Below are 27,875 nucleotides of genomic sequence, written 5' to 3'. Positions count from 1 at the left end.
TAGCGCGCGATGCCATGCCATTCATATCATGCTTTGGCTTTGGGGATTTTTGTTTGTTTATGTTGGTTAACCGTTTATGTTTTCCATATCGCATCGCGATCAAGCCTACACCGGGTCGATCAATAAACATGGCAGAAAATGATACTCAGCACGCCAATTCGACAGAGAAAACTGAAGCATACTGTATTTCTGGTATAAATCTAGATGTCAAAGATGGAGAAAGAGCAAGTGAACTCGACAAATTCGAAGGAAGCATCGCCGAGCCCGAATATAGAATGTACAAATGGAGATGGTTTGTGGTGGCGACGATGGCAGTATTGAATATTTCAAATGCAATGGTAAGTCTGTCCGACTGTACTCAGCCGTGGCTATATATATCCGCACTGACCAGGTTTTCCCCGGGCCCCACAGGTGTACAGATTTGTAGACTGAAAAAAACTAAACTAAGAAAAAAAACTTGCTAGCAATGTAGCATCATGCAGCTCAATCATAACGCTTTTCTTTACCTCGAGCGAAGTTCGTGCAGGCTCCACTCCACTTCACTACCGCTACACTACGCTCCACCTAGTGTAGCGGTCAAGCCCCCGAAGCTACCGCCATTTTGTTTAATCCATTAGAAGCTAAAATAAGCCCTCATTAATATTAATTTCGTACGATGCTCCCTCGTCAACTGTGGTTTTGTACGTGTATTAGAAAATACGCACATCAGCGCAATGACAAAGGTCAACTTGGCAAATTCATTAATGTATTCATTTTGTTACGCGCTCGTGACGCGAAGGATTCAGCGAATCAAGTAAGCGCAAATCTGAGACGATACGTTGCGCTCTATAAAGTATCGATATCACAAGCGATATCACTTAAAAACAAAGCATTGTTTGTATTGCGTCTTATAGGCCTTTGCTAATTCCAAAAGGGAAGATGAAAAGAGTAGATCAAGTCGTGATTAGGTAAAGAGGTCTCTAGTGCTTTTGCCATCCCTAAATCGTAGTTACCATACTTGTAACTCATGATGAAACGGGCCCCAATTTATCATGTTTAATACGTTTCCTGTCCCCTTTATTCTCCAGCATTTCTTACTCTGTTTTTTTTCTTCCATTTAATCATTTTCCCACTCAAAATTATTTTGTGCCGCCTTTCTCCTACATATGTAGAGCTCATTTTTTCTATGAGGGGTTAGGTCCATTTTTCATCAAACCTGATTTTTATGTCTTAATGTATAGATTTTTAGTAGCTATATAAGATGATACCATAGAAAAGTTGAAATTCCTATTAAAAAGTGAACTAATATGGCAAAGAAAAATCACCTTTTTTTCAAAAGGGGTTAGGTCCATTTCAGTTTAGTTGCAAAAGGGGTTAGGTCCACACAGACTTTTTTTGGAAAATAATATCTTAAAAACTATGAAGACAAGTAGATATCTTTTATACCCAATTTTATGTTCTCATGGTAGGGTATCATGAAAATTCAGTTTCGTATTAGAATATTGCAAAATGGGAGAATTAAAACAAAATTATTTTCTTGGAGTGGACCTAACCCCTTTTGCAACTAAACTCTTCTGAAGAACTCATTTGTCAAAAGGGGTTAGGACCATTTTTCATATATTTTATTGTTTTCTGTCTCTTAACCTCTAAATTTTCAGTCAGTCTGATGATTCCAAAGAAAATTTGAAATTCAAATGAAAACGTGAATGGAAGTGGCAAAAAAAAATCACTTTTTTAATCAAAAGAGATTGGATTTACTTCAATTTACTTGCTAAAGGGGTTAGGTACACATTGATATTTTTTTTTAAAGTATATAGAAAAAAATTGAAGACAGGTAGATTTCATTTATACCCAATTTTTTGTTCACTGTTCACATGATAGAGTAGTACATCATGACAATTTAGTTTCTCATAAGAATATAGCAATAAGTGAGAATAAAAACATGGTTTTTCTCGGAATGGTCCAAAGTGGCCCTAACCCCTCTTGCAACTAAACTCTTCATTTCCCACTTGTTATCTGTCTCCTGGTTTCCATAAATCTCGTCTTATTTCTCTTCCACCCCTTTTGTTCCTACTTATCACATTCTAGCTCTTTTACCACCCCCTCTAAATTATCTCTTCATATGTGCCCCTCCATTTCTTTCTCATCTCTTTTCAACCCACTTCTCATCACTCTTTCCCTCTCTCGATCTTCATCTCATTTTGAATTTTACCAATTCCAAATCCCTTTCATTTTAGCTCTGTACAAATACTATATGAACACAAATGAAAGACATAAAGGAATTCTCTGGTTAGTGGTGAATTTTATTAATTAGCCATAAAAAAATATCACATTATCAGAGGATTAAGCTTTACCTTTTTCTTAAGCGTATGTTAATACTTTGAACCAAAATATTTTTTTTTTATGCTGGGGCAGCAATCCTGGGGAGGGGGGGGGGCACAGTTCCCCCTACTTCTTGAAGCACTGAAAAGTGCCTTTTTATGCTAGAAAAATGCCCCCTCACGAACGTGTACTGTGTCCCTTTCACCTGACGAGAACCTGTTTTAGGTGTTACCAAGTGCTCTTCCTTGTATGCAATTTTTTTACCCAAAAATGCCCCCCCCCCCCCCCCGGAACGTGTTCTGTGCCCTTTCATCTGAGGGCCCGTTTCATGTGTTAAAGAGTGCCCCCTCGCCTTCTTGTAAGTGCCCTTTCTCGAATCACTGTCCCCTTTTATCCAAGAAAAATGCTCATAAAGAACTTGTTCTTTGCCCCTTTCACCTGAGAAGGACACGTTTTATGGTCACCATGACGATTGCCCTTTGAAACAAGAAAACAATATTCTCATTTCGATAATAAACTTATGAAGGAAATTCTTTGTGCATTAAGTTTAATAATTCATGAGTGGAGGTATATAAGCAGTTTCGTACATATGGAGGGGGGGGGGCTTGAAGGACTCTTGCCCCCCCCCCCCAAAAAAAAATAAAAATAAAATAAAAAATCACAACCAAGAAAAAAAAAAGAGAAAAGGGTGAAATATATCATTCTGAACATTTTAGATTTTCTTTTTAAAAATGTCAAAATTTTGCTCGCTCGCAACTTCTTGAAAATTTCACATAATACAGCATTTTCCCTATGCCCCCACTTTCAACTTCACTCCACCGCTCCTATTTGTATTTTTATAGCTTCTCCTTTTGCAACCAGTTTTAATGAAAATCAACAAGAAATTTCATACATCATGAATTTGGGGTTGTGATAATAATTTTTTTTGTTGTTGAAAAATTGGACTTGGAAAAAAAAACCTTTTCCACCTTCATCAAGTGGTTCCTAAGTCAGACTCTTCAATGTTGAATTGTTGGATTTCTTGAATGAAAACATTTGTTACACCAGTCCTGCAGATTGAAAAAATAGAGAAAGAAAATCAATGAATTTACATTAAAATTGTCGTGATTTATAAAACATAAATGTTTTAAGAAAAGTGAGACTATACATATATGTTTCTTCAACACATAACAGGAAATCTTACTTCTACTAATTATAAACTTTTACTTCTATAAAGCATATCACTTAAACCTGTTCTATGCAGTTTACATACCACTCTCCATTATAACTACATGCACTCTATGAAAAAATGTCAGAGATTTCTCATAAATATGAATATATGAATCAACATATGTAAATTATATAGTCAGAATTAAAGTTGATATGTTTTGTTGCACAGAATATTTTGATCTGTGATTAAAAACGACACTAACTATAATCTAAAAACAAAATTGAAATGGGTTTTTCAAAGGCAGGTCTATTTGTTGCCAAAAAAATGTGAACAACCTCCATTATCAAAAATATTCACTAATGAACTCACTCATATAACTGCTGTAGGTTGTATTTCTCTTTGTGGTCTAGTCGCTCTTCTATTAGGCCTACTTCACCAATTATTTATCATCATCAATCACCTCCATGGAAATTGTAAAACTGCATCATCCTATTGGACAAAATGTAAAACAAGATTTTTAAAAAATCGTAAATCTACAAATATGAATATCACACTAAAGAATGAATAAAATGAATTTTGTAAAATATGAAAAATAAATATTGCTTTGTTTATAAACAAATAGGAAATAAAAAGGCCATTTAATTACTAGTAGATCAAGGACATGACCTTATTTTATAAATTTGCCCAAGGTACATAACTTTTGGCATTGGTTCTATTTTAGACTCGAGAGCCTGTATATTTAAGAAGTGTATATTCATTACAGATCCTACCTCTTTGTGGCTCGGATTATTTTTATTTAATGTAAACATGGTTATGCATGTAATGTATCTGTAATTTTGTATGGGTTAGTTTAAGTTTTATACCTGGATGAGAATCTGCAAAATGATGCATGCACTTATGATCATCATCTTGAACCATATAGGTAGACCTCTACTGTTTTTCTTGTTCTTCAAACTCAACCTGTTTGTGAAAGAAAAGAGAGAACAATAATAAGGATTGATATTTTTCATGGCCATATGTATAGGGGGAGGGGTTTGGGTAAGAGCTGAAATGTGAAAACCTTCATCAAAAAGAGAATTGCATGACATCCTTCAATTTTACTTTAGAAAATGTACAAAACGGCCTTAGGTAATATTGGTCGCTTCTGGCCCTCGCTTTCTGAATTTTATTTTTAGGTTTCTCTAAATTTTTTCACATGTCTGTCCCCCCCCCCAAAAAAAAAAAAATCTGGATCTTTTTATTTCCGAATCTTATTTCATTTGATTTTAACATAATTTCATAATCTCATGCACTACTCCCACTAGGTCTAGATCTATTTGTAAGAGAGTATAGATCTAGTCCAACGAGACTCAGTGCTGTGCGACAGCATTCATGTATCTAAATTAGGTCTAGATCTAGACTAACGATGGACTCTCGATCTATCTAGACCTAGAAAGTAAAGCTTCGGTTCTAAACCGAGATCTAGACCCTATATCGGTTTAGAAATTTTTGATGTCTGACTCTGACTTTTATTCCTGGCTAACTTCATTGCCATTATTGACCGAGAGTAGATCTAGGTCTAGTCCTTGGTCCACTGACACTGTGACAGTCATACTCGTACATGTAAATGGAGTCGTTTAGGCCCAGACCTAGATCTTTGAGGCCTAAATTACAGACCTAGATCATGAGCCCTGGGGGTAAGTGTCGAGGGTTGGGATAGTATAAGTTAGACTAGATTTGAATTAGGTAGGCCTAACAAGTTAGCTCTTGATAGCATTAATGAATAAATAAAAGTAAAGTAGCCTAGATCTCTAAGTATAAAGTAGGTAGGGCCTATTAAGAAGATCCTAGATCTATTGATAATAAGACAAACATGCAGAGCAGCATGTTATTTCTAAGACCGAGTCTAACTATATTTATAAATAACAATAAGAGTTAAAATGGGTGGGGGCTAAATACAGAAGCCTGAAGTTATGCAAAAAGAAGTGAGGACTGAGGATTGACACAATGACAGGCGTATCTTCATCCACACTCCGCTTCACAGTTTATTCCTGACTGAGTCTCGATCTACTGAAGATAGATGCAGATCTCCCTCTAGATCTAACAGTGTACAAAAAGAAGCCTCATTCTTGTTTTAATCAATCGTGGGTTGGTCCTTGTTGGAGGTGAATCAAACCAGCCCGATTATCTCTCGATTCCCAGCCGGCTAGGAGCCCGTATAAAATAGGTTAACATGTGGTTAACACAGCGGCATAACGGCATAACCACAACACTGCAAGCAACATACAGGCTGCACTGGGCGACGATGACAATCTAACTTCAATTTCAAAGACCAAATTCTGCTTTCCTTTAACAGAAGAATGATAGCAAACTCTCTAATTTGTTAAAGAAATAACCTAAGATCACAAAATACAGTGTGAAATGTGTAAATAGTCCACTGAATTCATGTGGTTATATCAATTTATACGTACTCACCGGAGTGTTCGTAGGTCCATTTTGTGTGAGGAAAGAAAAGTTTCAGAATGAATAAATTAAATGACGTAATGAGGTCAAATGAATAATTAATTCTGTAACACGATACCACTAGTATCGATGACAAAGAATCGGGGAAATCGCGTATTAATGACGCTCTTAGCCAATGAAAAGGCCGGATTATGAATATCTTCATGCTCATGAATGTCAATGAGGGCTTATTTTTGTCTTCAAATGATCGCGGTAGGCGGAGCCTAATCTCATTTGTTTTGTGCTGAACGCGCACGCAGCTTTCGGTCTAGTAATATATTATAAGGTCTTTGGTAGCGGTAGTGAAGTGGAGTGGAGCCTGCACGAACTTCGCTCGAGGTAGCTTTTCTTTTGACTTGTTTAGAAAATCTAGTGTCGCTAGGACAAGTTTGTCTTTGATCTTGGTTCAATGTCATACTGCCAGTGAGTGCAGAGTGCTCTTCATATTATATACCCCAAGGATTTGTCCTTTGTTATCATTGAATTGGAGTGCATATTCAGCATATCTTGTTGATGTTAGGATGTGCAAAATATAGTATAAACCACTTGTTCACTGCAACCATCCTGCCTGTGGGGAATCTACAGGTAGAACTATGGTATGCCAATGTTATACAGAGCACACACTTTAAAAAATCATTAAAATATCACTTTTGTGACCAAAATTACTAATTTCCATACAGTTGCAATTTATTCTTCATAAGTAAATTGGGAATAATTTTTGTATTCACCAGAGCGCTCAAAAACTTGATTTGGGGGCATATTTTTGTATACGCCCTCTATTGGTGAAAAGTAATATGGCAAGAAAATTTTCATTTTTTATCTCTATTTTTAATTAAGAAAAAAATAATTTAAAGAATCAAATTTACTTAAGGGCCAAGATGTATGACGAATAGGTGTAATGGAAACTGTCAGTGTAAAAAAATCAAGCATTTGTCCCAAAGAAAAAGAGAAAATAAGCCAAACATTGCCATCCTTATTTTGCCACACATGGAGATATAACTGAGAACAAGGTTATATCATAACCTTGTTCATTGAATGAGTGGTATAAACCCTCTTTGTAACTTGTAGGCTTATATATATATGACAAAATTCACAGTATAGTGACCAGTTACATTTTAAATTTAAATGAAATTTAGTATTTTGGGCAGGGGGAAGGGGATCTCGGATTTGGTTCATGGGGTGTGGAAAACTTAATTCAGAATTTTTATAGGAAAAAAATGAAGTTTTTTTTTTAATTTAACTATTGCCAATTTTCTTTTTAACAAGCAACAAAAAATATATTTTTAAATGTAATCTCAGATCCAGGGGCAGGGCCACATCATTATTGATTATTCACATTTCCAGAACACTCAGACACTCAGGGGTAGGGGTTGGACTTCCTACCCCCCCCCCCCCCATGTTTCAGTGAGAATTGTATTAAAACCTGCAAAAGTCACTTGCTTAAAACAGATCCTAAAAGAGGTTTCTAGTTACAGTTGGAAACAGAAATTCCAACCCCGGGGGGGGGGGGCACTCAGTATATAATGCATAGTGGGTATGTGCCGCGGAGGGGACCCCCATTTTTACACTCAAATTTCCGTTCCAAGGCATAGCATTTTTGTCTTGAGAAAAAGGACAAAAAAAGCCGCTCCAAAGCATAGCATTTTCTTCTTATCGAGAAAAAAGAAGAAAGAAATCCGCTCCAAAGCTTCGCATATTTTCCGTTACGACGTTCCAGCCGTATTGATCTGCTACAATGAGCCGCAATTTTGGTGAAAAGCGGCCGCAGAGCGCTGTCCGACCATCGCATCTGCGCTAGCGCACCCGGCGCCCGTGCCGCCGGGCTAGCTGCATGCACGTATGCCCGTTTCATAGGGATGAATACGCAATCACACACAGGCGACCCGTTCCAAGGACCCCCGTTTTCACAAATATTTGTCGTTCCGAGGACCCTCCTTTTTACAATAAGCCCGCTCCAAGGTCCCCGTTTTTTGTCTCGCCCGCGGCACATACCCACTACTTTTTAGGTCGAGTGCAACGCCCCCCCCCCCCCCCCCCCCCCCCCCGGGTTCCAACCCTACATGGTTTGTTTGGTTTTGTGAGTGGGATGCCTATTGATATACTACTTATCCCAGTTTGTTGATCGTGGGCAGGATATCAGTTTGGGATAATAATACACGTACCATCCAGCCCCCCTTCACAGGTTTGACCCTTAATTCCAATGTTGATCCAGAATTTGTGTAAAGTTATTTCAAAATATTTTTATTGCATTCTAAATCAAGGACCACTTCATCTATCAGGACCACTATTTTTTCCTTCATTTTACTCTCTTTTAGGCATGGATCTGTTTTGCTGCGATCACAAATTTCACTGCAGAATACTTTGAGGTGTCCGTTGATGCTGTTAACTGGTTTTCTTTGGTTTATCTAGTTGTAGCCATACCAATGGGCTTTGTTGTTGCATGGGAACTTAATGCATATGGGTTTCGAATTGCGGTATGTATCATTTAAGCTTTAATCAATGGCATTGGTTTATTTCTTTTTACATCAACTCATTCTTTTTTCTTTTTTTTTTGAAAGATACTGTAGTACTTATAAATAAAAGATGACAATCTAAAATTGTAAATTATAGTGATGATAAAGTAGACTGGAAGGATTGTAATGTTGATGATTACCTACCCAGGCCATGTCTAGAGAAAGTAAATTCAAAAGTCTTAAGACCACAAAAAGAAATGATATGTATTTCCAAGGCTTACATGCTTTTATATGGGATATTTGTGGTTTCAGCATTTTTTAACCATGCAACCCCTTTAAGCTTTTGCTTCTGTTATTTTTCTGCTGACAGATCATTTCATTACATTTCATTAAAAAAAATCAGCAACCTACAAGGAATGAGATGGCAATAAAAAAGTTTTTAGCTGAAAAAATTAGCTGTTGTCACACGATGGGGCAATTTCCAGTTTGCTCCACCATGTGACAACAGAGAAAATACTTCTCAGTTATCGCTTTTGCCATGATAATCAACATCTTCAGCACTAAAAAAGTTTTTGTTTTCTAATAGGAAGGAAATGAAAGAATTGTAGTTTAAAATATCTGTCAAGACCTGGAATATGAATGCAGAATAATATCTCCACTTGAACATTTAAAGTATAAAACCAAATTTACTCTACATCAATATACATGTACTTCTAAAATTACAGATTCTCCTTGGTGCATGGCTAAATTTCCTTGGCATTCTCCTTCGTTATCTGGGAACAGTCTTCCCAATCCCACCGTCTTCCCAGTTTGCTGTAGTGATGGCTGGACAGACCCTCGCAGCTTTTGGACAACCTTTCTTGCTCTTCTCACCTACCAAGATGGCTGCTCTGTGGTTTAATGATAGTCAAAGAACAACAGGAAACATTCTAGCAACCATGGCCAATCCTTTAGGGATTCTTCTTTCTTTTCTCCTGTCTGCACTTCTTGTCAGTGAACCAAGTGATGTCCCATTAATGGTAAGTTAGTCTTGTCTGCATGTTTCACAGGGTTCTTTTTTACCAGGCCAAGGATTAGGTTTGTCGAAAATCAAAATTATTTTCTGCTTAGACTATCTTATAACCTTGCGTTTGGTTTCAAAACATGCCCCCAAGGCGCCTAGTTGACTTCTATGTGGTTAAAATGACTGGTGGTTTTAAGAGTGTATATTAATACGTTTAAATTGAAGATCTAAGCGGAAAATCTTTTGATGAAGACAAACATGCATTATAACAGAAATTTTGTAGTGCAATTCTGAGATTTACTGAGGCAAGGAGGCCCAGTAAATAAAGCAGTGCACTACCAGACTTCTTCCAGTTCTGTTCAATTCATTTTGCGTGTCATATAGTTTCACATATTTCCCATTTGGTTTGATTATGATTGAGTTTGCTGCTTTGAACTTCTTTTATTTTCTACTACTCCGAACTTATAATTTTCTCAACCTAACAACTGGTGGCAGCGGTGGGATTGACATCAACCTTACAACCGATCTACCCGATCACATCCAACTAATGTTGCCGCAACAAGAAAACACAGACAGAATCTTCTCATGCGCCAATGGACCTTGATAATCTCAACCACCAAGTAAGTGAAAGTCAGAATGAGGACAGAAATATTTCAATGCTGAAATACTTCCTGGAACATGACATTAAACCAAGGAAATTGCTGAATTTGAGCCCCAAATGCGTCGAATCCTCTGGCAATACCCACGTTTCTTCCTGAAGGACGGCAAACTCTTCCGCAAACCAATGGCCTCTGATCACATAACTGAACACCACCAACTCGTCATTCCAGCAAACATGATTCCAGATGTCTTGAACGCTTTTCATCCGCTTGATAATCATATGACATTAGAATGCTCAATTTCCACCACCTCTGAGCACTTCTTCTGGCCTAGCATGAAACGAGACGCTACTCAATTTGCCAGAACATGTAGAGCTTGTCAACTCGCACAAAACCACAAATCATCAGCCAAACTGGACAAGATGCCAGTATCATCCATCCCACCGCTGCCACCAGTTGTAAGGTTGAGAAATTATAAGTTCGGAGTAGTAGAAAATAATATAAGTTCAAAGCAGCAAACTCAATCATCATCAAACCAAATGGGAAATATGTGAAACTATATGACAAGCAAAATGAATTGAACACAACCCGAAGAAGTCTGGTAGTGAACTGATTTATTTACTGGGCTTCCTTGCCTCAGTAAAACTCAGAATTGCATTACAAAATTAGCACATATTCAAATACACAAAATCAACCAATGAAAATAAAGAGAATGGAGAAGCCAACTGAAAGTGGAAAAGTCTAATTCATAAAATGTAAAGAAGGTGATGGAAGAAAAGATGGAATTTTGATGACTCAACAGAGGAGAGAGGATGATCAAGAATAATGAAGAACATATAGCTATGAATAAGATTAACTATTCTTGAAACCCTGTTCACACTACAGCTCTACATAACCAATAAGAGATAGAGGATGGAGATGAATAAGATATTGGGATGATTTCATTATAAGAATGTTGAACAAAAGAATCAGATGTGGGAATGTAATGAATGAACATATCTGAATAGGGAAGGAATGACAATAGAAGCAGGTTGAAAGTCAAATGTAAATGGATGACTACAGAAAATGAAGAATGTAAACAAAGCTGAACTAAATACCAAAGCTAGAACTGTAGATAACTAAACTATTAAAGGAAACCAAATGTCAAAATAACAGTCCTACATGAGCATTTGTAACACCCTTTTCAAATTCTTACTAACTTCACAAAGCACCATTTTCATTCCATGCATTATAGACAATGAATATTATGCAACATCTTGGGGTGTTCTTTTTTTTTTACTGTATAAATGATTAAACTTGTATAAATTTTCTTTCTTGTTCCTTGATTTAGCTTTGGGTTTTTGTCATACCAGCGGCAATTGGGGTTTGTATGGCGACATTTGGTATATGCAACAGTGCTCCTCCCACACCCCCATCGAGCAGTGCAGACACTGAGCATCAACCATTTCTGACGGGTCTTAAAATGGTAAGTTTGAAAATTAAATAACAGTTATGAATGACAAGTATAAAAAAGGGGAAAAGGAACAGTTTGAAGCAATATGAAACTGAACCTGTCACTGCAACATGAAGATCATAATTGCACATGCTACCAGAACCTCCCCCATGCCCCACCCCGCCTTTCTCCAAAGAGATCTAAATTTGATATTCTTGAAGCTTTGTATATATTATAAGATAGAAATCTTGTATCAGTTTTTTTTTTCTTGCCTCTTGGACCCAGCAGTGCTCTTGGCCCTTAACCCTAATACTCCCGGGGTATTTCAAAGCTTTTTATTATCGGGAGGGGGGGGGCGCATTATGGCCCCCCAGGATATCTCGGCCATGGGTCGCCCGATTGCCTCAAAATTTTGCACAAAGGTCAAGAATTATGTAATCTATAGCTAAATTACAAAAGTCCTTTTATTTTTTTATTATTTAATTTATGTGAGAAATCATACATTTTTGTATTTCTCTCTAAATTAAAACCTCAGGAATAGCAATTTTTTGTTACAAATGTCTTTCTTAACCCCCTCATCAATTTCTGAAATAAAAAGATAGGTTGTGGTAATTATTTCGTATGTATTTATTGTTTTTCAATTTTCTTATGTATTTCTTTGTTTTTCGTCAAGCATTTCAGATGCGTATGTGTAGGTGTGTGTGTGTGGTAATTATTTACACTATCTGAAACAATGATGACACTTACCAGAAAAGTATTTATATACATTGGAAAAGTTCCTGATTTTATCCATAGCATTATACACAGTTATATCGAGAAATAGCGAAATTTCAGTGACATATGTTCGGTAAATGTAATCTGACACCTGCATGGTATGTACGATCGCCATAGATTTGGTATCAAAATGTGCGGGAAGGATGAGAAAAAAAAGACATGAAATTTTGTTTCGAAATATTGAGGTGTTAGGAAGTACCAAGAAAAATTTGACAAGGGGGGGGGCCATTATGAACCCCCCCCCCCCCCCCCTCCGAAGTATTGGGTTAATATTGAGCTCTTTTTCAAAAGTATTTGGGGCATATTTTTTATCACAGCTTTTGGAATCTTTTCTATTGGCAATGTTTAAAGTATCAAAGTTATTAAAATGAATTTTCTCAACTATTTTTTTCATAACAGCTTGTAAAGAATCGTCATTTTGTAATTCTTTTTGTGACATTTGGAGGAGGCTTTGGTATTTTCAATGCCATTAGCACATTCTTAGAGCAAATTGTGTGCCCCATCGGATACAACGATGTAAGTATATGAATTCATATTAAGGATAGTTTTAAATACCAGGGGAGCGGTTAATGTTTAACTTTTAATGATCCGATAGTTCCTAAAATGACAGTGAGAAACATAACTGATCTTCTCAGTCAGTCAATACTAGAGAAAGTTGTCAGATGACAAGTGTTGATGGAAGGAGATGCAGATCAATTTTGAGAATAGAGGGGAGGTGGGGGGTGGCTGAACAAGCATTAATCACAATTGGATGGCCATTATCATGTTCTGAAGCCCTCCGTTCCGTCTGCAGTTCTGCGGCCTCCCTGAACTTTTTAACTAACGAACACCAGGGGGGTTTCAAAAAGCTCTTTGTAATAAGAGCGACCTTAAAAACGACTGGTAAACCTTTCTTACGCTCTGAATAATCACCAATGAACATTTAATGGTGAATATCATTTACCACATGAAAGGATCACCAGTCGTTCTTAGTCGCTCTTAACTTACGAACAGCTTCATGAAACATCCACCAGATGAAGTCTTTAAAACTTAAGGCTCGATTTAAGAACAGTCGTGGACATTTCATCATCATGTGTTGGAAACTTCTTATCTTCTATTATGTTCATTATCTGTTGCAATGTCTTGTAAATGTTTGGATGTAGGTTCAATATTCATGAACTGAATACTTGACAGCATATTCATTTGATAATCTTGCAGAATTTTGCCGGTTTGGTAGGAGCATTGATGATAGGTGTTGGTCTTCTTGGGGCAGTAGTAGCGGGTCTTATTGTTGACAAGACTAAGGCATTCACACCAGTCGTCAAAATTTGTAATGCATTAGCCATTGTCTTTGTATTCATCTTGTCTATTGTAAGTATAAATTGGTTAAATAAGGGATCTTTATGTTGTAATGAAAACAATTGTGTTTGAATAGTATAGGTAAAAATGAGCATATGTAATTATGATAAAAATAAGTTTTATTACAACACTCAAACTTAACAAAAATGGTCTTTCTTTGTGGGCGATTTTAATGACCATGGTTTCTTTCATCTTCGTATCAGGTTACAATAATGCAGGTTTCTAGGTCGTCGCACATTGCCATTTTGTTTGTTTGTTTCTTCACTTCTCGCCTCGAGATTGTGCTATATTTCTTGTGGAGTAATCATAATGTGCAAACTAACAGTATAAATATGGAGATATGGCCAAGCCTATGCAAAATTAAACAACCATACGATATTATTACATGCTGATAAGTTTCAAGAAAGAAAATAAGAAGGTTGATATATGCAGAGCTGCCAGCTTGTAGTGTTCATCAGTATTAAGTTTTGAAAAGTGAGAAGAATACCGGTGGTTTATGCAAAATATTGATTTCTAAAGTTTCAGTTTTTTGTGTTTATGTTTTTTTTTTCCTCACCAAAATACTGATTTTCAGCTTTAAACATACTGAAATATCCTTGTTCATGATAGCAGCTCTGGTTGATATTCGTAATCATTAATTAGTGTCGGATAATTTCCTATGTATTTCACAATTTTTTTCCCTCCAGCTTTCCCACTGTTACATAGTCCTCCTAACCCATATGACGTAATTGGTATTCTTTGTTCTTTCAGTCTTCCAAGTTTGTGTATGCTGGTGCTGGAGTTTTGATTGGAGGCGTAGGCTTTGGTCTCTTTGGTCTAGCCCAATTCTCTATCGCTCTAGAGCTCGGGGTAGAGTGTTCCTATCCAGTAGCTGAGGGAACCAGTGCCTGTATCTTACAGGTCTCGGGGTAGGTTTACTTGTCCCAGACCAAATCCCAAAGTTTTTAATCCTGTACTGTCCCTGTCAAACTATGGTAGCCATATTCACCTCACACTCACATGCACAGATATCACCCTTACCTCTCTCTGCTTTGCCTGATTCAGTGCATCCTCCAGCTTCAAACCAACCCAAGCTCCTACTCTTTTGCTACTTCAAAATAATTTCAAATACTGACCCCATTTTAATCACATTAGTTTTGTGATGGGTGAAAGAGGTGATTTTGACCTTGTGATTAGAAATTTAAGCCCACCATTTTTTTCATGTGAATTAACTTCTATCCATATGTTTTGATAATCAACATTTCTTTCAAGGATATAAAAGTAAAAATGTTCCTTTTGAAGAACATTATAGTGTAAGGGACAATGTGTGATGAACTATCTTTTCAAGTGTCTACTTCTAACATTATTCATTAAAAATATTGATTGTTGCAAATATATATTTTTTTTCTTCTCATACAGTCAAGTACAGGGAATCATTCTCATCATTTTAGGTCAGGTCCTTGCCCAACCTATCAACGTGGACTACCTACCTGATCAAAAGTGCATTGACATGTCACTTGCGAACATCACATCAGCGCCACCTACTGAAAGTGCCTTTACAACCTCCATGGTGCCCACAATGCCAGATGATGAGATACAAACAGTGCTTGATATGACAAGTAAGTAATTAACCAAATGAAGTTTGATATACATATAATCTAAAGAAACCTAGTTTGAATAATTCAATTGACATAAAAAATTTGCCTTTACTAGCTAGAGAAGTAATAGTAGTAGTAGCAGCAGTAGTAATAGAAGTAGTATTAGTCATAATAGTAATACCTTAATAGTGGTAGTAGTGGTAGTAGTGATAGAAGTGGTAGTAGTTGTAGTAGTAGTAGAAGTAGTAGTAGATGTAGCAGCAGTAGTAGTAGTAGTAGTAGTAGTAGTAGTAGTAGCCCAGGTCAAAAAACCAGTTAAGGACCAGTTCATCCAACTGGTACTGGTACCAGTTGATTCCAGTTAGCGAACTGGATTCAATATGGAAATTGGAATACTGGAATCAACTGGATTCAACTGGAATCCAGTTGACAAATTGTAACTGGTACCAGTTGGAAATACCAGTTGGCAACTGGTCCTAACTGGTACCAGTTAGCAACTGGTACCAGTTGACAACTGGTCCTAACTGGTACCAGTTAGGACCAGTTGGAAACATGAGTTGTCAACTGGTGCCAGTTAAAACCAGTTGGAAACACCAATTGTAAACTGGTGCCAGTTAGGACCAGTTGGAAACATGAGTTGTCAACTGGTGCCAGTTAAAACCAGTTGGAAACACAAATTGTCAACTGGTGCCAGTTAGGACCAGTTGGAAACATGAGGTGTCAACTGGTGCCAGTTAAAACCAGTTGGAAACACCAATTGTCAACTGGTGCCAGTTAGGACCAGTTGGAAACATGAGTTGTCAACTGGTGCCAGTTAAAACCAGTTGGAAACACCAGTTGTCAACTGGTGCCAGTTAGAACAAGTTGGAAGCACCAGTTAGGACCAGTTGGAAACATAAATTGTCAAGTGGTACCAGTTAGAAACACCCTGCAATGTATAGCATAAACAAAAATGAATCATGTGGATATGTACATTCCCGATCTTTTACTCTTCTCATATAATCACTCCTTCGTTTTCCTTGCGCACACACACATTATAATATTGGTACCAACACACCCCCCCCCCTCTCAGGCGGTTATTTCAATTATAAATTATCTTCAATAATATTTACATTGAATGTCCACTCCTGTTATAACAATGTGCATGGACAAGTGAAATAATTATCCTTGCACATAGGACTGATGAAATGAATCAAGGTAAATTTGTAGCATTGTATTGAAACCTTGTTAATTTCCACATGCACAATATAACAGGATTGGACTGTAAACTTGCTCTGGTAAATCAATCCCTCAGTCTCTTGAAATCTGTACCAAAAAACATCAGAGAATGACAAAAGTCACAAAAAACATCTATATGGTATTTAAACTAGGAATTTAATGAAAGAAAATTATGTTACAAACTGTAACATGCTGTGTATAATTCTTGTATTATGTGTCAACAAAGATCATTAACTTACACAGTAAATATGTAGTCAATCAATCCAATTTTTACATGCTAGCTTGGAGACAAAATTTGAATATAATGCATCTAAGCATTTACCTTCAATAAATAATATGTACTATTTTTAAAGGAATGATAAAGGAGTCTTTTTTTAATTATTATTTATTGAGATCTTGGGGCCCTCACTGGCTCTGAAGAGGAAACGTGAAACAGGTACCTTCCTTTCCTGTAGTGGCACTTGATCTTTGCTGGTAGATGCGATGTATCTGAAGATTAGAAAAAAAAACCAATGGAATGAAAAATAATAAGTACAGTGAATACCGTAATACAAAATTTCAGTGGTGTAAAATTATATCTGCACATAAAGAAAATACATGGGATAGTGAAACTTCTCTAAGTTCCATATTTCAATGATTCAATTATAAATGATAGACAGCACATCATCATTTTTATTACAACATGTATAGTAAGTTCACATGGTCTTGGGAATACTTCTGAAATTGACATCGCAGAGATAAAATTGCCTCGACCTTATACCTATACATTTATTTTAATAATAAAGACTTAGACTAGGTATGTTTGCATATATGTATCTAGGAGTCTATGTTGCACATTATCTGCTAACATCTGATGGGTATTTCATGATTGTCAGTGCCGACTATTTCAGTGAAATCATTGCTTTTGATTGGCTGAGAAGCACTGGCCTCTGACTGTTACTATGGTAACTGTCGGAAAAAGACAACTTGTTAATGCTGACAACTTTCAAAAAGCAGTTCCCAGAACATGTTTAAAAACGCAAGACAAAGCAAAAAAAAAAAAATGAAATACAAAATTTTATCAGAGGATTAAAGGGATGGTCCGGGCCGAAAATATTTACATCTAAATCAAAATCAAAATAGGATAACAAGAAGTTATTGAATTTTAAAGTTTATCAATATTTTGTGAAAACAGTTGTATGCACTTCGTCATGAATATTCATTAGGTGGGCTGATGTCACATCTCCACTTTCCTTTTTTTTATGTTACTAGATGAAATCATAAATGTTTGATTTTTTCATACATGTGTAAATGATGCGTCTCCATTGTAATGAAATAAGTTGTGTCAATAACTAATGCACCTAATCAGTTGTCAATCCAATTGTCAATAGTTCTTGGTTAAAAATATCTTAATAAACCTAATCTCATATAATAAAATACAAAAGGGCAATTGGGATATGACATCATCAGCCAACCTAATGAATATTCATAAAGACATGCCTAGAACTATTTCACCGGAATAATGCAAATCTTTAAAATTCAAAACCTTAATTAATTATCAAATTTTGATCAAGTTTTCAGCATTTTGCTCTGTGAATTTTACTCTATTTATTGAGATATGTTTCCAGCCTGGACCATCCCTTTAATTCTACTTCTACGGTACCCCCACACATACTGGTAAGTCAGAGGTAAAAAACAACGAGAACCAATTTAATTTCAAAGATAAAAAAATACTTCAGCCTCCAGATTTAAGAAAAAATTCAGGAAATGTTATTTTAGTTCAGACTAATTGTGCACGTTTCATTTCGGAGGTCAATCTGAAATTATACTTCCAGTTCCAAATTCACGCCATTTGGTTATGCAAAAGCATGAATTAAAATTGATGGGCCTGGGCCCATGTCACTGGCTAGCCTAGAGGACTCCATGAAGATAATTTTATCATTTTTACATTGTATTTTCATCACGGAGCCTAGACAAGCCTCCTATAAGGTTGCTCGTACAACTGTGTAAACAAAGATAGATTTCCCTCGGAAATCCACCTTTCCCATAATGATTTTTGGGCAAACATTAATTTTTTACATTTTGTAAGCCTTGATACTCTAAATGTGTACAAAGGCTTAAAAAAAAATTAATTGTAAAATGTACAAATTGGAAATTTTCTTACAAAAAGGATCACTTGCTTGCAGATCTTGTCCTCACTGCCTCTGAAGAGTTCACGTGCGACAGGTACATTCCTTTCCTCTACTGGCACACATTCTTTGCTGGTAGATGCGATGTATCTGAAGAATTTTTTTCAAAAACAATGGAGAGAAAAATAATCAGTACAGTGAACAACAGCGAATAACAAATACGTATATATTACAGTGAATAGCAATACATGTCTACACCTAAGGCGGGCAAGGGTTACTACAGAGTGTTGTAAAATTCCATTTGCACTTTAAGAAAAATACATGGGATTGTGAATCAATTTTTACATTGTATTTTCATCACGGAGCCTAGACAAGCCTCCTATAAGGTTGCTCGTACAACTGTGTAAACAAAGATAGATTTGATTTTTCCTTGGAAATCCACCTTTCCCATAATGATTTTTGGGCAAACATTTAATTTTTACATATTGTAAGCCTTGATACTCTAAATGTGTACAAAGGCTTAAAAAAAAATTAATTGTGAAATGTACAAATTGGAAATTTTCTTACAAAAAGGATCACTTGCTTGCAGATCTTGTTGTCCTCACTGCCTCTGAAGAGTTCACGTGCGACAGGTACATTCCTTCCCTGTACTGGCACACGTTCTTTGCTGGTAGATGCGATGTATCTGAATAATTTTTTTTAAACAATGGAGAGAAAAATAATCAGTACAGTGAACAGTGAATAAAAATACGTCTATATTACAGTGAATAGCAATACATGTCTACACCTAAGGCGGGCAAGGGTTACTACAGAGTGTTGTAAAATTCCATTTGCACATTAAGAAAAATACATGGGATTGTGAATCAATGATTCAACTATAATGATAAACAGCACATCATCATATTTATTAAAAAAATGAGTAAGTTCACTTGGTCTTGGGAATACTTCTGAAATCGATGTCGCAGAGATCAGTCCTTCATGTTTATAATTCCATGGAGCTCAATAAATGGCTCTCCTTATGCCTCCGAATTTGCTTTCCTAGACACACTCAATTTTATAAAATGCTCAATTGTTGTAGATTGTTATTAAAATTGTAAATGCAACAGCTGTGTAGCTATTAATTAATCTGTGGTGAAACTAGGCTTGGGTCATGTACAAAAATATCGCGCTCCTCAAAAAAAAATTATAAGTAGGGTGTCCGAACTCATATTAGGCCTAAAAAAAGTGCTAGAATTTCATATTTTACATCTTTAAAACCATTAAATCACCATCTCTTTTCCATAATTCTCATAATAGAGGATACACAAAGACCCCAAAAGAAAACTTGACATCTGAATTACCTAACTTACAGCCTCCTCATATGGAGGGCAGCAACGAAGTATTCGGATCTCCACTCCCGAGTCCTGGCGGTTTTGAGCTGGGCCTTCTTCTGGAAACTACCGGTACCCCAGGTCATGTTCACTGACTTCATCTCCTCCTCGAGGCTCAGTATGACTCCAGGTGGTTTTGGGTCTCCCTCTCTCCTGAAATACACAGTCAAAAAGTGATAAACAGCTAGGCCTATTCATGAAAAAATCAGACTCTTAAAATGGTGGAAAAAATAATGAATTTCGATTTTCGGCATTTCAAAATCTCATCAAAATCCTCAAATCGTGTGTATAGTGATTGGTGCGCAGACACGAGACGCTGGCCACTATCATAATGTTAAATCTGAAATTGAAAATCATAACTGGCTGAGTCTCAGATTTTTTCCAAGACCAAGAAAATCGGTTTCACATTCGATCACATATCTCTCTCATTTACTTATAACAATATATGGAACAATATCAACTGAAAGATTTTGTGAAATAAAAAGAAATTCATGTTAAATCTTAACACAAATCGTAAGGTCAATATGATGTATGTGCGCAGACTTGCACCGGCATGGCAGCCACACATCCACGCCCGGCTAGTCGCGGCCGGCAGGCAGCGCTGAGGGGCAGTAACAGGATGTCCTGACGAACTCTAACGTTACAGCTAGCCCCGCAGGCGCAGCTAGCTGCGAGCCGCGCCATTTAACAAACTACGAAAAGAAAATCATAGAAAATTGTTAACTTACCTGTAGAGCCTACTGCGAATGTCTTAGCTTTCAAGTCATTGTCCAAATCTGGTCCGTGTGATTTCAGTGGTTGAATTATTATTAAAACGGCCTTCTTTACCCTTCTTTATCGCACTAGCACTCGATAAAAGTGCGGTGCAAATTAACGGCGAGGCGAAGATGGCTCTTTCAAATTCAAATTAGATTGGCGGTTTGCGTTTGGCGGCGCTGGTTAATTTGCATAATTATACGGACGATAGCGATCAGTGGCACTCAGTGCGCATGCGCAGGCCCGCCCGCGCCCGGTGATTGAAGGAAGATCTGCTGAGTCAGGAATAACACGAAGGGGGGGGGGGGGGGGGGGTCTAAAGCAAGAAAGAAGTTTTAAAATAGAAATACGAACTTCTTAATTAACATACAAATTTCTTCTTGTTTGGTTTTGGTTGGCAACCAGTCAAGAAATGACGATTTTTGCCTCTGCTTTTGGAGCTTTTTTTTTTCTTTGAAAGTTTAAGAATGAATTAGCTTAATATTTGTTCTTTATTTCTATTTTATTTATTTTCTTTTTATTTGAAAGATAAAGATAGCCTTGCTTAACATGGCAAGGTTGTAAACTAGCAATAAATATGCGCGTTATAAATAGAAAAAAATAGCAATTCTATTCACCTTCAAAAATATTTTTAAAATATCAGTGAGTTAAAAAAAGAAAAATACATTAATTTTTATGTGATTTGTAAAAATAGTGTAAAATAGTCCTCTTTAACTTAAATTAGAAAAAAGGGATTAAATAGGAAGAAATTTTTTTCTCGCAACAAATATCTAGGATAACAATTTTTTTGATGTAAACTAGAAAATTTCACTGAGAATAACATGTTTCGATTTAAGTTATATGGTAATATCGAACCACATACTTTAATGAAACTTTTCAAGGTGGAAATATTAAAATTAACATAAAGAATAATTAAGTTAGTTATTATGTAGATATTTTTTTCCTCTTATCCTCAATCGAGCTGTGTATAGGATGGATAAATGCATGGCATTTATTGTGGTAAAAGGCTGAATTACATGAATTTGTACAGAGCAAAATTTCAGTAAACAAATAAGCAACAAAAAAATAACAAAGTATACTAATGTATAATATTGGAAAGGGGATACAAAAAGAAAAGTATACAGGGAGGGGGGGGGGGGGAGTAATGTCAAAAGCAGGAACGGGCAAAGGTTGGGAGTAGGCTAAATGTATATACCTTTAACATAATGAACATTTTCACATAAATATATATTTAACCAATGTTGAATGAATAACAATACATGTAGATTAAAGAGTGGATTGTATGAAATAATACTTGCTTTTTTTTAAGAAAAGTAACGCTTTGTTGATGGTAACAATAATAATAGTTATAGGAAACACATTCATGAATGATAATCATAAAGAATTATCTCAAAAGGAATTAAAAACAAAGATAAGAGGACTTTGAAGTAATATGATCTGTACAAAAAATATAAATATTAATGTAAAGTGGGTTACAGCTATATTGAGCCAGTGACTTGTCGGATAAGAAATTTGAATGATTACTGCAGATATCAACAATTACAAAAATATTTCAAAAGTCAGTTTAAGAGAAGCGACAAATAAAACAACAAAGGTATGAAAACATAGTTCTTATATAATATATATATATATATATAAACTCTGTTGGAAATAAGTACAGTGCATTACCACTATGCCTCTAATATACATATATATATATGTATATATTATATATGTATATACGGGTTCTTACTAGAATCAACTGGTAAGTCCTATTGGTTCTAACTGGTATCATTTGGTTTGATATTCCAGTATGGTTAATGGGTTTCAAGTGGGTTATGGGTGGCCTATGGGTTCCAACTGGTATAATCTGTTCCAGTTTGGTTTATGGGTTTTAACTGAAATCAGCTGGTAGATATATACTGGTAATGCCTATTGGTTCTAACTGGTATCAATTGGTTTGATATTCCAGTATGGTAAATGGGTTTCAAGTGGGTTATGGGAGGTCTATGGGTTCCAACTGGTAAAATATGTCCCAGTTTAATTGATTTATGGGTTTTAACTGGAATCAACTGGTAGCATACCAGTAATGTATGTTGATTTTAACTGGTATCAATTGGTTTGATATTCCAGTATGGTTAATGGGTTTCAAGTGGGTTATGGGAGGTCTATGGGTTCCAACTGGTAAAATATGTTCCAGTTTGGTTTATGGGTTTTAACTGGAATCAACTGGTAGTATACCAGTAATGTATGCTGGTTTAACTGGTATCAATTGGTTTGAAATTCCAGTATGGTTAATGGGTTTCAAGTGGGTTATGGGAGGTCTATGGGTTCCAACTGGTATAATCTGCTCCAGTATGGTTTATGGCTTTTAACTGGAATCAGCTGGTAGATATGCCAGTAATGCCTATATTGGTTCTAACTGGTATCCATTGGTTTGATATTCCAGTATGGTTAATGGGTTTCAAGTGGGGTTATGGGAGGTCTATGGGTTCCAACTGGAACACTCTGATCCAGTTTGGTTTATGGGTTTTAACTGGAATCAACTGGTAGGTATACCAGTAATGCATGTTGGTTCTAACTGGTATCAATAATAGCAGGGCCCGCTGGGAGAACAGTTTTCGGAACTGAAGCGGCTACCCTGGGTAAATATACCGCTATTATTATTATTATTATTATTATCAATTGGTTTAATGATATACCAGTATGGTTTATGGGTTTAAGGTGGCATTAACTGGTATATACACCCATTGGGTTTCTATGGGTTCCAACTGGCATCAAATGGTCCAGTTTGGCTAATGGGTTTTAAACTGGAATCTATTGGTAGATAAACCAGAAAGGCCTATTGGTTTTAACTGGTATTAACTGGTGTACTAATTTATACCAGTATAGTTAATTGGTTTCAACTGGAATAAACTTGTATGTTTTCAGCATGTCCAGTTGAGACAATGGGTTTCAACTGGAATATACTGGCATGGTGGGAGTTTACCAGTTGTGCCAATTGGTTTCAACTGGTACCAGTTGACTCCAGTTGAAACCAGTTAAAATTTCAACTGGTTTCAACTGGTTTTTTTACCTGGGAGTAGTAGTAGTAATAGTAGTAGTAGTATAGTAGTAGCAGTAGCAGTAGTAGCAGTAGTAGTAGTAGTAGTAGTAGAAGATATGTAGCCGTAGTAGTAGTAGTGGCAGTAGTAGTAGTGGTAGTAGTAGTAGTGGTGGTAGTAGTAGTAGTGGTAGTAGATACTAGTAAGCTATTGAAGTAGACTTTATCGAATAAATTCAGCACAAGGCTACACATGTTTACCTAGCACAAGGTCAGTGCTTTTTCCATAACTAAAAAGCAAATACACATCATTTGCAGGGTTGAACATTATTTGATGAAATATAATCTGTTCTTTTAAAATACAGTTCCTTTGTTTGTATATGCTGGATATGGCATGATCATTACAGCGATCTTAATCCTCTTCTTCCGAACGAGATATCTGAGGCTCGAAGCAGAACAATCAAAACGAGACCCATTCGACAATTCCTCGTGACTGGAGACACAAGAAAATTAACAAATATTTTGACCCGAGGATTAAATCTACCTCCTCGGCTCAGGTGATTTTATATGCTTAATGTAGAATGATAATGGATGCTTTGAATGTGATTTAGAGAGTGTATATGTTTCATTAATTCATTATTTTAGTATACATAGTTACACATAATCAGTCAACCATGTTTATAACATTAGAATATTCTAACATTATTAAATAATGTTTGGTAATGAAATGAGGTATAGTAAAACCAACACTAAACGCCCCCTAAAAATAATGATAAAAAAGTCACTGTCAGACAGGAATAGCGTCAGTGACTAGCATGATACAATGGGAATATTTAGGTTAAATATAACAGAATAAATGATAGAGTAGACTACTATCGGTTGTCTCGTGAAGCGGTTGAAACTGTAGAGAGTCACAACATTTCGTTGGCTGCTGCTCAACTTTCTCAAGTGATGGAGACCTTGGTGCGAGGGCGAATGTTATAGCGTGTAAAGAATAAATGATGTACAAATGCATTTTAAGACACGGGTTTAAAAGCCTGATGCCTCGATCACCAGCTAAGATGGATGACCACTGATAACATGTTGATTAGAGGTCTTTGATTTACTTCAAGAATCAAGATTTTGTGCTGGTCAAGATCCACCATACCTATCAGAGATGGCCTTCCTTAGGGGCAGCTATTTGAGAGCCATCATTAATGTATGCCCCTCATGTGCTTTGATGTGTTGGTGATTTTAGCCTACTGTTGTCAGTTATTTGTCATTGATTCATAATGTTTGCCTTGCTTGAACAACATTAAAACTAAGTGAAAGTGTAATGATACATTAACAATGCACCTTGATTTTTGAAGAATTTTTCTTTACATCACTGCAATGACCTGAATACATAGGATTTTTTTTTTCATCTTTCCCTTTCTATTCTTTTAATACTTGTATGTATATTGATGTTGAAATATTTGTCCTCTGCTCTTTCATCACAGGCAATTTGGAAGTTTCATTAGAAATTACATTTTTATTATAAACTTGAATATATATGATAAGCATTCAAAATTATTGATATATTAATGTACAGTATCCATCATAATTAAATTATATTGTGAATTAATAAATATCTCTTATATATTGAAAAAAAAAGTATTTAATGAAGGCACTGACAGTTTGCCCCTTGCCTATTTGTCATTGTAAAAAAAGGTTTACAAAAAAACTCTTGCCTCTGAATCAATTATTCTCATTGAAGTTATATATATATATATATATGCCTGTTTGATTATGCACTTTCATGATGTCTAGGACTAGACTATGAATTATGATAAAATGCATCACAAAAGGTTATAATTAGCCTTGAGAACATTCCTTTTTTTTTTCATTATTAACTGCGATACGTTATAAATGCTATCCTTCATTTGGATACAATTTACCTCATAAAACATAAATCATATTTGCGTGCATTTATACATTTCTGTGGCGATTCTGAAATCTTGTGCAAGTTTTTTTTTATGTTGCAGTGTACTACCTTGAGAGGTTATGTTATTCTTGGTTTGACAATTGTTTTATGTAAGTTGAGTTCTACAGAAATGATGACTGCTATATTGACTTGAATTTCCATATGATTTTCATGCTGTCAAAAGTAAGATATATGTGAACTTCTGAAGTCTTGAATCACATGATTATCTAGGTTTATACATGTATTTGTTATTTTTAATTCATATATAGATCCTACAAGTTGGCTTTCATTTGTAAAGTATAATGGCAATATTTTTTTTCTTGATTAGAACAAAATGATGCGACTGTTTTTCAGTAATGTTAAAGCAAGTTGATTTCTGTTCATATACTAGTTATAAACATTTACCCATTGTATGATATCATGACATCACAATATAAAGGGGAAAAAAACCTTCTTTGAAGATAAAGATTGTAAAATATGTGTGCTAACTAGCCACAAGGTAGTCTATAACATAGGTATGTAATTATGAAACCATGTTTAGCTCATAGCCTCTTACATTATTTATGTAACTTCAAAGTTGTCTGCAATTTAATGATTCAGATTTTCAGGCAAATTCAGTGAAAAAAAAAAGGATTTTACAGCTTAGAGTTCATCAGGATAAAAATCACTATTAGTTTTACTTTGCATCTAGTATAGTTACAATTCCCTACTGCCAATCAAAAATCAAGGATATCAAGGAAATTACTGTTGGATAGCAAAACAAAAATAAATAAATGTTATGCAAGAGGACCCTGGTGATGGTTTTCACATGCTTTGAACAGCTTTATATCAACTACCACTGCAAGTTAGGTGTCATTTTTTTACATCAATGTTTTGTAAACTAGCCGGATGAAATAAGCCTTATATTTTGTTCTTCAATGAATGTCTTTCATGGTAATGTTTTTTTTTTCAGGAATTAATGATGCAATGATCACATTCACTCAGGTGTTGATTGAGATGAAAAGCTATCAGTATTTTTTAGTATGCATTGATTACAACAAATGACGCGATTGTTTTTCAGTAATGTAAAGCAAGTTGATTTCTGTTCATATACTAGTTATAAACATTTACCCATTGTATGATATCATGAAATCACAATATATAGGGGGAAAAAAACTTCTTTGAAAGATAAACATGGTTTCATTTTATTGACATCAATTTTTTGTAAACTAGCCGGATGAAATAAGCCTTATATTTTGTTCTTCAATGAATGTCTTTCATGGTAATGTTTTTTTTTCTTCAGGAATTAATGATGCAATGATCACATTCACTCAGGTGTTGATTGAGATAAAAAGCTTTCAATACTTTTAAGTATGCATGGATTAGCTGAGATGAAAGATGTATTGCTATTTACAACATTAAACCAGTTGAAAGACTTGATTCAGATATTGATCCTGTTTTTAGTATTTATAAATTCTTCATAATTCTTATGATATAATGATAATTGTACAGTTTATATTGTGCAATTCGTTTGTACTCAACTGCCCATTACAACATGGTACTTAAAAGGTTAAATAGATAACAAGTAAACAAAAGGTATGATTAAGTTACACATTGTAATTATGAGGAAAAAGGGAAGCCTACTGGCTGTACAAAGTATAATTTTATAACAATTATATAACATTAAATTATATATAACAATTATATTCATGTATATATGTTGCACAAGTATATGTATTGATTGGTTAACTGTAACGATATGCAAATTGCTTTTATAACATTTAAAGTGATTAAAAGCTGATTAATTTGTGACATTTATTGTACTCAGTACTGACTAAATTATGACATTTATCATACTCGGACCTTTTTCAAATATACCCCTTTCTATGTTGAAAACCCATATGTATTGTTTAACTTAGATTAAAGAACCTTTATCCAGAAGAGTTGATAAAAGATATTCCATCAGATTGCTGATCGACTTAATGATATTCAGTACTATTTCATAATACTTAATTTATGCATTTATGTCTTTCTCTATAATGTCCAATAATCATGTGTATTAATTAATTGCGTGTATGAAATAAGAATTGTTTATATACATTAAAAATAGTTGAAACAGTATGTTGAATGATAATACAGTCATGATCAGTTTTTTTCTTTCAGAGTTGATAGTATTCAGTACTTTTTGACTATTTAATTTATGTACATGTGACTTTCTGCATGTGAATTAATCATATTAAGTGTAATGATATAAAATTATTTATACATTTGAAATTATTAAAAGGATTTGTAGTTGATAACATTCAGTCGGGTGTTGATTTTGGATGATAGTGTTCAATATTTTCTTTTGACATCTGATCATGTTTATATGA

At 35.4% G+C, this 27,875-nt stretch overlaps 1 protein-coding gene and 2 long non-coding RNA genes across 6 annotated transcripts; 1 reads left to right on the top strand and 2 right to left on the bottom strand.

The window, feature by feature from the left end:
- Positions 1 to 27,637, top strand: LOC129273380 (solute carrier family 49 member A3-like). 2 transcript variants are annotated; one of them, XM_054910407.2, is made up of 9 exons: positions 1 to 338; positions 8,248 to 8,406; positions 9,111 to 9,404; positions 11,318 to 11,452; positions 12,593 to 12,709; positions 13,391 to 13,543; positions 14,282 to 14,439; positions 14,930 to 15,129; positions 23,948 to 27,637. In XM_054910407.2, exons 1-9 carry the CDS (start codon positions 15 to 17, stop codon positions 24,073 to 24,075), a joined length of 1,668 nt encoding a protein of 555 aa, XP_054766382.2. In that variant the 5' UTR covers positions 1 to 14; the 3' UTR covers positions 24,076 to 27,637. The 2 variants fall into 2 exon arrangements, 1 of the variants encoding a protein (XP_054766382.2); XR_010295223.1 differs by having other exon boundaries at positions 18 to 338; positions 14,930 to 15,410; positions 23,623 to 27,637.
- On the bottom strand, positions 3,106 to 6,170 carry LOC135156112 (uncharacterized). 2 transcript variants are annotated; one of them, XR_010295227.1, is made up of 4 exons: positions 5,906 to 6,170; positions 4,315 to 4,411; positions 3,821 to 3,940; positions 3,106 to 3,350 (listed from the first exon to the last, which is right to left on the bottom strand). It is a non-coding gene; the product is annotated as an uncharacterized LOC135156112 (long non-coding RNA). The 2 variants fall into 2 exon arrangements; XR_010295226.1 differs by having other exon boundaries at positions 5,902 to 5,950.
- On the bottom strand, positions 16,460 to 20,806 carry LOC129273149 (uncharacterized). Of its 2 annotated transcripts, none has more exons than XR_010295225.1 (5): positions 20,533 to 20,806; positions 19,784 to 19,957; positions 19,002 to 19,119; positions 18,470 to 18,584; positions 16,460 to 16,815 (listed from the first exon to the last, which is right to left on the bottom strand). It is a non-coding gene; the product is annotated as an uncharacterized LOC129273149 (long non-coding RNA). The 2 variants fall into 2 exon arrangements; XR_010295224.1 differs by having other exon boundaries at positions 19,775 to 19,957; positions 20,533 to 20,801.
- Positions 27,638 to 27,875: the final 238 nt, after the last annotated feature.

Source organism: Lytechinus pictus, chromosome 12 (assembly GCF_037042905.1).
Source record: "Lytechinus pictus isolate F3 Inbred chromosome 12, Lp3.0, whole genome shotgun sequence".
Classification (NCBI taxonomy): Eukaryota; Metazoa; Echinodermata; class Echinoidea; order Temnopleuroida; family Toxopneustidae; genus Lytechinus; species Lytechinus pictus.
The sequence above is the reverse complement of the archived record's forward strand: the minus strand, read 5'-3'. Positions and strand labels throughout refer to the sequence as shown.

Coding starts and splice junctions, on each gene's coding strand:
- LOC129273380 (XM_054910407.2), top strand. CDS start 15: ATGCCATTCATATCATGCTTTGGCTTTGGGGATTTTTGTTTGTTTATG. Junction 12,710..13,390: donor GCCCCATCGGATACAACGAT/GTAAGTATATGA, acceptor ATAATCTTGCAG/AATTTTGCCGGTTTGGTAGG. Junction 14,440..14,929: donor TGTATCTTACAGGTCTCGGG/GTAGGTTTACTT, acceptor CTTCTCATACAG/TCAAGTACAGGGAATCATTC.